This window comes from Papaver somniferum, chromosome 10, assembly GCF_003573695.1.
Source record: "Papaver somniferum cultivar HN1 chromosome 10, ASM357369v1, whole genome shotgun sequence".
NCBI lineage: Eukaryota > Viridiplantae > Streptophyta > Magnoliopsida > Ranunculales > Papaveraceae > Papaver > Papaver somniferum.
Window position 1 is genome coordinate 150,901,908 of NC_039367.1, and position 12,542 is coordinate 150,914,449.

The window sequence follows — 12,542 nt, forward strand, 5'->3', positions numbered from 1 at the left end:
TACTTCAGAAGCTCAGCGAAGATTACCGGTTAATAAGTGTATCCAGGGATCTTATCTTGCTAGCTGCTTTCTGTCTTTCAATATTTTAATTATTTTTACATCTTTAACAGTTCCAAAAATACAAGAAAAGCCCTTTTTACATCTATAGCCCTTTTTATGCTGACATGATATAGCTGCATACGAAGGATCCACTCTGCAACTTCAAGAAAAGTAGAGCTTCTGCCTGCTCAAGCTCCCTGCAGGTCCTTCTAGACTATTCCAAATTTGATTGTCTTGGGCATCAAAATGCACATCCACAAAGAAGTATAGATTAACTAAAAACAAAATGAAGACGTCAAGAATATAAACAACCCAAGTTCAAACCCATATAAACATCTGTAATATTACTACAAAAAGCTCGGCGAAGCATACTGGTGAATAAGTGTACCCAGGAATATTCGTATCTTGCTATCTGGTTTTCTGTTTTCCATTATTTTCGTATCTTTTCCTAATTCTTTCAAGGAAACTAAGGTGTTCTTGTGAGGAAATATTTGATTAACTGCACTCAAACCCACAATAAGTTCTTTCAAGGTTGAAGCTATTGAATCGTAAATGTCGAAAGACCTATCATCGAAACATAAAGTGCCGCCACTCTTGGTAAAGGCTAATGGATTTTTTCTGCGAAACCATAACTCTCCGGTCCAACCCAATGGCTCTTGCTCCACCTGCTCTATTATGCCATGAATATCGTTCTTCCCAGTCAGTCGCCATAATTCAGAATAACTGCATCCTCAGATTAGATTTTATGTCCGACAGTACAATATAAAAGCCCACCCAGAACTCTTACAGAATAATCACATATACTGTTTGCTGGCATAGGAGGTGGTGAAACATGTCCACTGAACGTTTCCTCAGTCAAATCAAAAACCAAAACCGTTCCTAATATTTCATCCACCCAATGCAGCGCTCCATGCGCAAAGACACCATATTGACTGTACTTCTCCGAAGATTGAAAATGAATCCTGCCAACATCTCTCCACCCATTTCCGCCTCCAAGAGTGTATACCGCAACCTCTATAAAATCAAATTCTCCCCTTAATTTATACAATTCAACAACTTTATACTCATTAGTTAAAGGCGGGTACCCAAATGCGGCAGAAAGATGAATACACAGATCATCACAATCTCTATCAATTGAGTTAATTCTTGGAGGCTCGACATATTCTCTGGTCATGGGGTTACAAATACAAGCGGTGCAATCATCATCCGTGTGTTTCCATCCATAAAGACAGACTAAATCATTAAACGAACCAAGAACCTTATAATAAGAAAATTCAAGCGGAAGGGTGACATTGATCCTTTTAATACTGTGTGAACAGGTGGTTTTCTCTCTTCATGTTTCTCAATGTACTTAAAATAGTAAATATCTTGATTCTCATCATGTTTCTCAATGTAGTCAAAATAGGAAAGATCTTGATTATCAATCAAAAGAATAAAACTTAACTCACCAGAATCAACCAACTGATTAAGACGATCCAAATGCAATTGAGAGAACCATGGATGATGAGAAACCAGATTCCGCCATGGTTTGCAAACTAATTTGGAGTCTAGAATCGATTCGATTGGTAAACGAGTGATAATGTCTAGTAAAATGTCTGATGGGAGATCCTCAAATTACCCATTAACTGACGAAAAGGGACTTACAGAGTAAATTATAGGGTTCGAAGAATTGGGAATTTTTGTTCTGGAGACACTCGAGAGGGTAAAGTTGTGTGAAAAGAAACCAATTTCTGAAGTAAATATGTTTACTGGGAAATATAGAAGAACCGAATAGTAAAAACCAAACTCTACGGTAAAGAAGCAGTAAGTTCGCAATCTGATTCGAAGAAAATCGGATGCAGTGTTTTTCTTTTCTTTTTTTCCTTTCTGATGTCTGATTCGAGGTCTGACTCGGTTCGAAAATCTGACTCAGAACTATTTGGGTCAGGCCTCACATATCTTTAGCTCTACTGCTTTATAGTTTTTGAGTCAGATTCAAAATTTCAAACATAATAGCCAGATCCAGATAAGTAACACTTAAAAAAATTCTGACAAAATTTCAGATTTCAGATAAAAGGAAAAAGGAAAAATTTCCAATTCTTACATAAAAGTTTTGATCCTGATCAAGTGGTAAACCTTAATCCAAGGAAAATAATAGACTTAACACTAGGCACGGCAATCTCCGAAGTTGCAACTTCTTCCAAAAAGATTCGGCTATTCATCTCCTTCAAAATCGCCCAAAGAAAGCCTGTAAGATATAACTCTATATAATCTTTCCCAATCCTTTGAAATGCTCAAGCCCCGTTAAAACAACTTTTGTTAAATCGAAGCCGCGACCAGACTTGATGAGATATATAGGGCAATGCACGAAAATGTGATCAGCAGCTTCGTGAGTGAAACAAAGTTCGCCACTCTGAGATAGCTGCAAATGGGATCCACTCTGCAGCTTTAAGCAAAACCTGAACTTCTGCCAGCTTTATATTCCAAGATTTGCAAAGCACTCTCCTGCATAGTTTTGCAAAATCATGACTACTACATTAACACTTGGGGGAAGTACGAAACATCTACTGTAGGTAAGAGTCAGTTATGTGGAAGTGAAATCCACATACATGACAGAAAGGAATACAGCAAGAAAAAGATTATACATTTCCACAATAAAGAGCAGCATTTTGTGTAGCGGTTTAAGATGCGAAGTTTTTAACCACATTCATGATCTTCATAAGAAATATGATTACTGCAGCTATGTTGAGAAACTAAAGTTTGCTATTGAGATATACCAAGGATATTATAGGGAAAACAGAAACAGAAATGGGAACTAGGGACTGGAGCATATTTGACCCTACATTGAATGAATTTATGGAGGAAGTACATTCATATATAAGCAGGCATTTTTAGAAGAAACAAATGCAACAAAGCTAATGTCAACTATTACAGGTTAAATATTTTTAGCAGATCGTGACAATGTCCGAGTTACCAATATTTATGTCTGAGCTACTGATCTCTACTCTAGAATTGGATGATTCCTGAAGATAGAGAAAAATACATTATGATGTCATTGTTGTCAGACTCAATGGCAGCCCAGCAACTCTCGTGTAAGATATAATGCAACTTGGGATCTAACTGGATTTCAGAGTTACAAAACATGTAAAAACAACTAAGCAGGCATGATATGTGGCAATAACTCATATAAGAAAAGAAAATGGCAAAATCTTTGCTGCCATCAGGAACGTTGTCCTGCATCCTGGACCCTGGTAGTAGTACATCTGCAAGGTACCTAGCCTATATTGAGCTTTCCAATGCAGATGGAAAAATAGCATTGATTGAAGACAAACAATAAGTTCGGTTGTAATTAGCGACAAATTTGAAACGTAAATCATGATCGCTATCACACAGAATTCTGCCTACTTCTATTGTTCAAACGTAGTTCATTGATTAATAACGACAGACTTACATTTATCTGTGCTCTGACCTCCCTAGTACAGTGTCTCCAATATTCTGATGCACTCAATTGTCAAAAGCAGTAGCTATGTGAATTATTGGCAGGAAATTACCTCTTCACTTTTTTTTTGTCACTTTTGGGAGTAAAATTAAGCTCTGCGGTGATTACATATTCAGGTCATACCTAAAAGATCTGACATTATGGTGAAAGCTCAGTTTGGTGCATTTTATATGACTCAATCTAGAACCATAACTAAAGATTTAAACAACTGAAACAAAAATTCTCAATATAAATGTAGCCAAAATTGGATAATAATCAGATAGATGGAAACCGACCAAGACAAATACTAACTGCTTAACAATGTCATGGTAAATCCTATGACCAGACCAACACACTTCTAAATGTTATTAGGTAAACTAAACATAATAACTCATGCATTTATATGCAGTAGTTAAGGAAATTGCTTGATGGGAACTTGGCGATAGCCATACAAACACATTGAAACACCTAGGCCTTGGCTTATCGCTCCTCTTTTGTTACTAGTACCAAGGAATAGTGGCAAGAGCTTTGATAATGTAGCTAGTTCAGATAGCTAAGTGTCGAAATGAGAGAATGTTGCGAGACAATGAACCAAATGAGAAAAATAATACTCACACATTTACTCAAAGGTAAAAACAGATGTCTGCAATATGACAAGTTTAACAGTAAAGAAATAGTATTCTTATACACCTATACACTCCTAAAATCTAACACCTTAAAATAAACTCCAAAATGGTCATGCAGATTAATCATATTATTGTTTTTGAAAGTCATTCTGTGCAGCCCATCAAGAAGCACTTTGTCTCAAGCATAATGATACAAAATAAACCATCAAGAAGCACTTAGCATAATTGCACAAGATAAACCATGAACTCTAACATGACCAACAAAAATCATCCTTTTTGCCTAAACCTATATGGACCCTAAAAAGATGTATAGTTTCCTAAGTCATAGCAGTCCTGATTTACAACTTTTTACACTAAATTTCAGTTAACGGGCGCAATAAATTACGATGATAACTACTAGACTAAGCCTAAAGGCCTATGTCAAACATAAAACATCAATTCCAGCACAACAAAACAGCTCAGCAGTAATCAATCTTACAACCACTTCTGAGAACCTAAAGGTTATAATAAATCTAACTTGCAACATGGCCACCAATTAGAGAACCCACAATCAAGTGGAGGAGTTTTCTTGTCCCATTCAAGTGGAGGAGTTTCCTTGTCCCATTCAGTCAGCATAAAGCAACTTATGCAAAGATAGTATAGTCAATAAAATCTACACAATATTATTTATTTTTCTGTTATCCAGGTCTTCGGAGGTCATACTCAAAGCCCTAACACATTCTATATAATCTAATAAACTATCTGTGCACAGATAGCAGACATTCTTTCCTTGTCCAGGTGTTTCATAGTGATAAAAGTAACAGAATATCACAAAAAGAAGAAAAAAACCTGACACAAAGTTGAGATTCAAAACATAAAGACAATTTAACAGTAGCATTACAAAATACTCATTCAGATAATTCAACACATTTATAAAATCTCAAGTAGAAACCCATATAAATATCTATAATAGCACATCAGTATTTCAGAAGCTCAGGGAAGATTACCAGCTGATAAGCATATACAGGGATCTCATCTTGCTAGCTGCTTTGTCAACAAATTACGGGATTCTGTCTCCTCAATTTAATTAGCTGACTCCATTAGATTTATATCTTCAACTCCTAATTCTTTCAACGAAGCGAAGGTGTTTTTGTGAGGGATTATTTGTGTAAATGCACTAAAACCCACAAGTTTTCTCGAGGCTGAAAGTATTGGGTCATAAATTTCGAGAGAGCTATCATCGAAACATAAAACACCACCTCTCTTGGTAAAGGCTAATGGTTCTCTTCTGAGATTAAGAAACTTTTTACTCCAACCCAATGACTCATTTCCCACCTGCTTTTTCAGTAGCCATATGTAAGAACATGGGCATCCGGTGATTTGACAGTCATATCTGATAGAAAAATATAGAACCCCATCCAGAACACCTAGAGCTAGAGTATAATGCTGCCACATTCTACCTGGTGGGAAAGTAGGTGGTGAAATAGGTTCGCGAAACTTTTCCTCAGCCAAATCAAAAACATAAACCATTCCTCCTCTTTTATCCATCCAATGCAGTGCTCCATTCACAAATACACCATGATGAAAAAATAAATCGCAAAATTCAGATTCCAACATCCCAACATTTTTCCACCCATTGCTACTGCCAAGAGTGTATACTGCAACATCTGCAAAATCGACTTATCTCTTATACAATACAGCAACTTTATACTCATTACCTAATGGAAGATAACCAAACCCGTTGGAACAAAAATTATACTGACAATATCACAATCTGTCTTAATACTGGGAAGCATGACATTTTCTCTGGTCACGGGGTTACAAATACAAGCAGTTAGACCATCATATCCATACAGACAGATTAAACCATTAATCGAACCAAGAACTTCACAAGAAAATGGAAATGTAGGGGTGAAATTGATCCTTCTAATAAGTGTCTTATCAAGTTTCTCATCATACTCAAAATAGTGAAGTTGTTTACTCATACCTTCTAATACCAGAAAACTCAACTTGCCAGAATCAGATGATTGATTAAGATGAGATAAATGCAATCGATAGAATGATGGATTATCAGAAACAAGATATCTCCCAAGTTTGCAAACCAATTTGCAGTTTAGAATCGATTCAATTGGTAAACGGGCTGTAATGTCGAGTAAAATGTCTGTTGGGAGATTCTTCAAATTCTCCATTAAAACAGGTTAATTTGCAGAGAGTTTGGAAACCAATTCTAGGGTTTGAATCAATGTTTTAAAACCTAACCGGACGTCAAACCAGTAAAATCACGGGTCATGATCAATTCGTTTAACCAGTGGTTGAATCAGTAGTTTACTGGGTCAATATATATGTCATAGGTGTATAAGAGACGATTTAGTTAACTGTAGAAATGGTCCACGTTGATTTCAGTAGTGCATATTAGAGCTGGCAAACAAGCCAAAAATCCGCGGGTTGATCCAGCCCGGACCGTGAAAACTCGCGCCCGGTTTGGTTGGTTTTCTAACAAGCCGGGTTAGGGTTGGAGAAATGTTGGACCGTGAGAAAACGGGTAAACCCGTCCCGGACCGTAAATCCGCGGGTACAACCCGTATACCCGTAATTTCCCCACAAGCCACATGTCGCACATCGCCGATCGCATGTTACCTTTGTTAAAACCGAAAGAAAACTTATTTTCTTTGGTTAATCTGTCCCTTCGTCTCTCTTCTTTCTTCTTCTTCTGCAACTTTTTTCCTAAGAGGTAGCAGATGCAATCCAAAGGAAATAACTGATCAACAATCACTAAGCAGATCCAATCTTCTAACTCATTAAGTAGATCCAATCTATTTCCGACGATCCAACTCTGGTTCACAGACAACGAAGCTTTAATTTTTTATTTATATTTGTTGAGAAATCAACAATTGATTGATTTTATGTTGATTCATCTTCTAGTCTTAAGAGATCAATTCCATATTAGAAAAGGCCTGATTTTTAAGTTGATTCATCATTTTTTGTGGAGAAAACAACAACATAATTGATTGCTAGTGTTGTTAGTGGGTTCACGAAGGGCATATGGATTTGGATGGAAGAGTAGCACAGATAATCTGAGTTTGAATGGGTTTTGGTGTTGAGTTGCTGGTGTTGTTAAAGGAAAAATAGTAATTTGTGGTGCTGTTTTATGGGATTGTGATGATGGAAATTGTAGAATTACAAGATGGGTTTGGCTTCAATTGGCAATTGGAAGCAGAATCAAGTTTTCAGACGGCTTGATCTGAGATGAATGAAATCAGATTTGAGTTTGTATGATACTGAAGTGTGGATGCAATTCATGCCATGGAGATTGTGGCTCTCAAGTAGGTGTGATCTGGTGTTGTGTATGGTTATTGGAGCATCAAGGAGTTGTGATGGTGTTTGGTGAATTGCAGGTACCATGGATGCAGAAAATTGTATTATTGAATAGATGTTTCTGGTGTTGTGTTGCACAGAAGCTATCAATGAAATTATGGAATGTGTGCTATTGAGAAGAGAACAAATTGAAGTCAAGTTGCAGCTGAAATTGTGATTTTAATGTTAATTGATCATCTTATGTTTCGATCTTCCCTTGTATCTAGTCTTGAACTCATATTTTGCTTCCTTGTCATAGATCTCACCCCCAATTGTTTGCTTGATTGAAATCCCACTTTCATTGTCATTTATTAAGGTTTTGTTGGTTGAAGTTGAACTGTTATTGAATCGAAGGAATCGAGTATGGGTTTGTGGTTGCAGGGAAGGAGATTTAGATGGTCTGAATGTGGCCGGGAATAGATCAGAAATCAGAGGAAATTCTGTCAAAATTTGTTTCTGGCGAGTTGACTAACCAGAAACCATCCAACCCGTGAACCCGCAAGCTTTACCCGTTACGGGCGCGGGTTGGAGAAATGGTCACCCGTGAAAAATATCGACCCGCGGATTTTGACCCGTGTTAACCCGAACCCGTGTAATCCGTAACAAGCCAGCCCCGGCCCGCCCGTTTACCAACTCTAGTTTATACTTCTATTTTGTGTTATGTCTTCCCACATCCCATGTGTCCCCCTACCTTACGTGGTTTTACTTTTGTTTTGTGTTATGTCTTCCAACATCCCATGTGTCCCCCCACCTTACGTGGCTTTGCTTTAGCTATTCTTAAGTAATGTATTAATTATTATTATTTTTTAAAGATTCCATGTTTTAGAGGATCCTTGTCAGGTCCTTCTTCTTATGTTCTCTGCTTCACACCCCGTATTATCCTAACTGCCTAACTCTCAGACACAATCCCTAACGATTTATCAAATCATACCCATACTTTTTTTTACCCGATTGATTGAAAAACGGAGGAGTAGAAGAAGATGAAATCTAATTCTTTTTTCTAGGTTAATTTATATATTTCAATCAAAAATGATCTATTTGGGTTCATGAATGTATACAATGGAGATCAATCGTCCGTATTAATTAGAGATTTTATATATATATTTGTTTCGTTAATCTGTTACGTCTTTGATTGATTCTGTTTGAATGATTCTATTGGAACGAAGAAGATGATTAATATTGTTTTTCGATGTTTTGAATATAATCTTTTAATTCTGTTTTTCTGTTTGTTTTTTTTAAATTAATCCTTTTTCCGTCCCTAATTAGATGACCTACTTGGTTTTAAGTTTTGTCTCATAAATAAATGACCTATTTTTATTATTATAAGAAATATGTATAATTTGATAGTTATGTTTATATTCGTTAAGCAGATGTTTTAAAATGCTTTTTAACGGTATAAAGTTTATGAAAAACCGTGATATAGTTTAAGAGATAAATCATTTCTAAGTTTTACTAACATCCTTGTCTTAAAAATCGTGCAAAGTACAATTAGGTCATCTAATTAGGGACGGAGGGATTACTATTTAAGATATCTGGGTCAAACCAGTTTTAGACCGGACTGGGTTTTACGGGTCGCTGGTCTAACCGCCCGGTTCACACGGGTCACTGGTTTTTTTAGCATGTTAGTGGGTCACTACTGATTCAGACCGTTTTACCAACTGGTTCACTGGTTTATCGGTCCAACCGGCCGATCCGATCCGGTTTTTAAAACATTGGTTTGAATTGAAGATCTGGGAATTTGTTTTGTGGAGAGACTAAAGTTAAAAAGAGAGAAGAAACCAGTTCCCAGGGAAAGGGATGCGTTTGTCTATGAGAAACATTGAATTGAAGTTCAACATAAGCGGGCTAACAAAACGAGGGTTGCCAAGGGCATAGGTAGGCTGGGCTGCATTTGGGGTTGGCATTTTTTTGGTTTGAAGCCTCGATTTAAACGTCTAAGAATATGGTTGGAAGATCTAATAGTAATATGGAGCAAATGTCAAAATTACCTTTAGATTAGTGTTATTATTATTTTTTTGAGAAAGAACAAAGTTTTATTAAGGGCATAGCTTCATCAAAGTGATGAAGAAACCAAAAGAGAAGAGATAGCTAAAGCTACCTGTGAATTACAGCATTCCAATTACAAATTAAGGTACTCAAAGAGAAATCATGAATCAAATTTGAATTTAAAGACCAGCTAAACAAAGTGCATTTCGATGAAACAATCAACTGATCAAGATTCCTTCGTTGATTCCCATAAACTCTTCCATTTCGTTCATTCCATATTGTCCACCAGATTGCAAATAGCAGTAAACTCCAAAGTTATCGCATAAAAGTTTTGCTTTTATATCTTTTCCATTCCCACTCATTGCTCTTGACAGTATCCGAAAATACCCAACTTACCTGAAAGTTGTCCAAATAATAATGCCATAACTTCCTAGTTTCCACATATTAGTGTTATTATCATATTCCCTTTCCTCGTAAGTAAAATTAAATCTAACTATAAAACTAAAACGAAGCAAAACAAAAGACTTAAATCTAGTAGCGCGTTTGGTTACACATTCTAGAGTTGTTTTTTGATTTCTGGAAGCAAAAAAATCAGAAATTAGTTTGGGTAAATAATTTCAGAATGACTTCCAGAAGCAGAAAAGTTAATTTTTTATGACTTCTGCTTCTAACTTCTGCTTCTCCAGAAACAGATTCGTATCCAAACGCGTTATTTATTTATTTTCTTCGAATGTTTTCTTTTCTTTCCTTCCTTTTTCTCTCTTTTTCTTTTGTTTCGTATGTCTCCCTTTATTTTCTTCGTCAAACTATGATTAATCGTTGATTTTAAAATTATCCATCGCCAATTAAACTTGTTCTATAAAGAAATAAGATACGGTTGAAGCAAGTGAGTGGAGGTGATTCAAAATGAAAAGCAGGAAGAAGTGTTGTTAATCTGCCACCAAGATTCGGATGATGAACCCCAGGAGAAAGGTACAGAATTGGTCAATCAAGTTGCCGAAACACCTCAACAAACAGATAATATTGAAGTCATGAAATAAAATAAAATAAAAACTACATATTTTGTTGTTTTCGGTTGCATAAATAGGTTAGATTTGACCAATATATTATTTAAAAAATCAGTTTATGAACTGCTAACGGCTACGAATTCAAGCTTTCCCTAACCGTAAACACTATTATACCGTTAAGAAATGTTGAACACCGAGGACCTAAACTAAAAGGAAAATATAAGAATCCACCCCCACATATAGGAAAACAAATTATTAAAAGGATGGTGTCTTTGCCCCGAATGGAGAATGGCAAACTTTGGGGTGAGCCAGAAAATAGGTCAATCTTATTTGGTCATGAATCTTCGTGGGCGGCAATGGTTTGTCGGGCAGAATTAATAATTTAAATCTAAAATTGTATAATTTATTTAGAACGCGCGATTGGGGGATATCAAAACTAATTGGGGGATATGAATTACTTCCCCCAACCAAAGGTGTCTGCTAAGGGGTGTTTTTTGGGGCGAAATACTAAAACACCCTTTGATTAATTAAAAAACAATATGAAAAGACTGTTATACCCTTTCCACAAAATAAAAAACTTAAAATCAAAACCAAATACAAAATCAGGTATTGATGGTTTTCAAATAGTGATTGTAGTAGTAGTGGTAAAAAGGGGTCTTTTCAGACTTGTGAAGAAAACAATTTTTTTTAGATTTAAATTAAACACACAAATAAATAAAATAGTTCAAACCTTTAGAGTAAAATTTTATGGAGAAATAGGGGTTAAGATTCCACCAATCAACAATACTTATGTGATCTAATATTTTTTACTATGCAATTTAAATAATTGGGTTGATTCTAAAAATTGCCAAGAGCAGATTTTCCAAAATATCAAATGTTAATCACAAGTATAATGCATCAAGAGTCTAAAACTAAGCATGCATTATCAAGGGAAAACACAGTTGATTAATAAAAACCATTTAAATCATTTTTATCAATGCAATTAATCATATAAAAATATTGCATAAATTAATAAAATAGAGATTACCACATAATTATTGTGAGAATGGCTTCCTATGTCACCCCTTGGATTGGGTTTAGCTCCTCATCCCAAAAACATGATCATAAGATGTATTCATGGCTTAATAATGTGTTTTTATTGATGAAAATGGTGTAAAAAGAAGTTTGCAACGCTGTATAAATGTTACAGCGTCACTGTTACAAAGTGGAAGGGTCTTAAAAAACAACGATAGTAGCACTAACTGCTGTAAAAACAACGACAGTTGGTTTTGAAATTAAGACTGCTGAAGAACGACGGACTCTGCGAGTCTGTTCTTCGTGCTCTTCAGGTTCTTCAATGGCAGCAGCAGCAGCAGCACCAATTCTCTGTAACTTCCTCTACTCGTCTCTAAACTCCTCCTAACTCTCTCCTAAGGGTTTCTAAACTTTTATATGACTTGAAACCACTCTTATATAGCCCTCAAATCCCAAATATCTCGTATAAATTCCGACTTTTTCTTCTCTGCGCTGTTGAGAGAATAATCCCTTCTGTTGAGCTTTTTCAGTGTTGTTAGCTATAAAATAGCTACCAAACTCTTCCCTAGACTTGAATAAGACCGTGTACATGTTAATCCATCGTCAAATTCCTCCAGAAATCTCTCAAAAATCTTTGAAAGTGCACAACAGGACACGTCTCTCTGTTTTAACTTTGATTGCTTCTCCCGGATATTCTAGCCCAATTAAGCCCATGAAATCATCCATACTAGAATTTTATATCCATATCACGTCCATCCCAATCAATTTCCGGTGTTTAATCTCCCTAAAACAGCTCCAACAATCGGATCAAAAATCAACAGCGAAATGCATGGCCTTTCCCGCCAAAACCAGTATTTGAAATTTGAAGAAGACCTCCCCCTATCCAGTTCTGGTGTCCCTTTAGCAGCTGCCTGGAAATGGGTCACCCCTTAGTAATTAGGTTACCCCTTATCCAAAATCAAGGGTCCGTATAGCAAGTGTCCTCTGGGCATTTTCCGCACTTTTTTCGGGGTTCCTCCGGGGTATTTCTGGGATACTTCCGGTACACTTCTGAGGCGCTTCCGGTACGTTATCAACGGA

The 12,542-nt window shown here is 36.3% G+C and overlaps 1 protein-coding gene across 1 annotated transcript; it reads right to left on the reverse strand.

Moving 5' to 3' along the window:
* Positions 1 to 5,184: 5,184 nt before the first annotated feature.
* LOC113316531 (F-box protein At2g40925-like) lies at positions 5,185 to 6,290 on the reverse strand. The gene is made up of 2 exons (XM_026564692.1): positions 5,861 to 6,290; positions 5,185 to 5,768 (listed from the first exon to the last, which is right to left on the reverse strand). The coding sequence occupies exons 1-2, from the start codon at positions 6,288 to 6,290 to the stop codon at positions 5,185 to 5,187; spliced, it is 1,014 nt and encodes a 337-aa protein (XP_026420477.1).
* Between the last annotated feature and the right edge of the window lie 6,252 nt (positions 6,291 to 12,542).

What these genes read in the sequence shown, in the direction of transcription:
- LOC113316531 (XM_026564692.1), bottom strand. Translation starts at nt 6,290, where the DNA reads ATGGAGAATTTGAAGAATCTCCCAACAGACATTTTACTCGACATTACA. An exon ending in GACAGATTGTGATATTGTCA is followed by an intron (nt 5,769 to 5,860) that starts GTATAATTTTTG and finishes TCGATTTTGCAG; the next exon opens with ATGTTGCAGTATACACTCTT.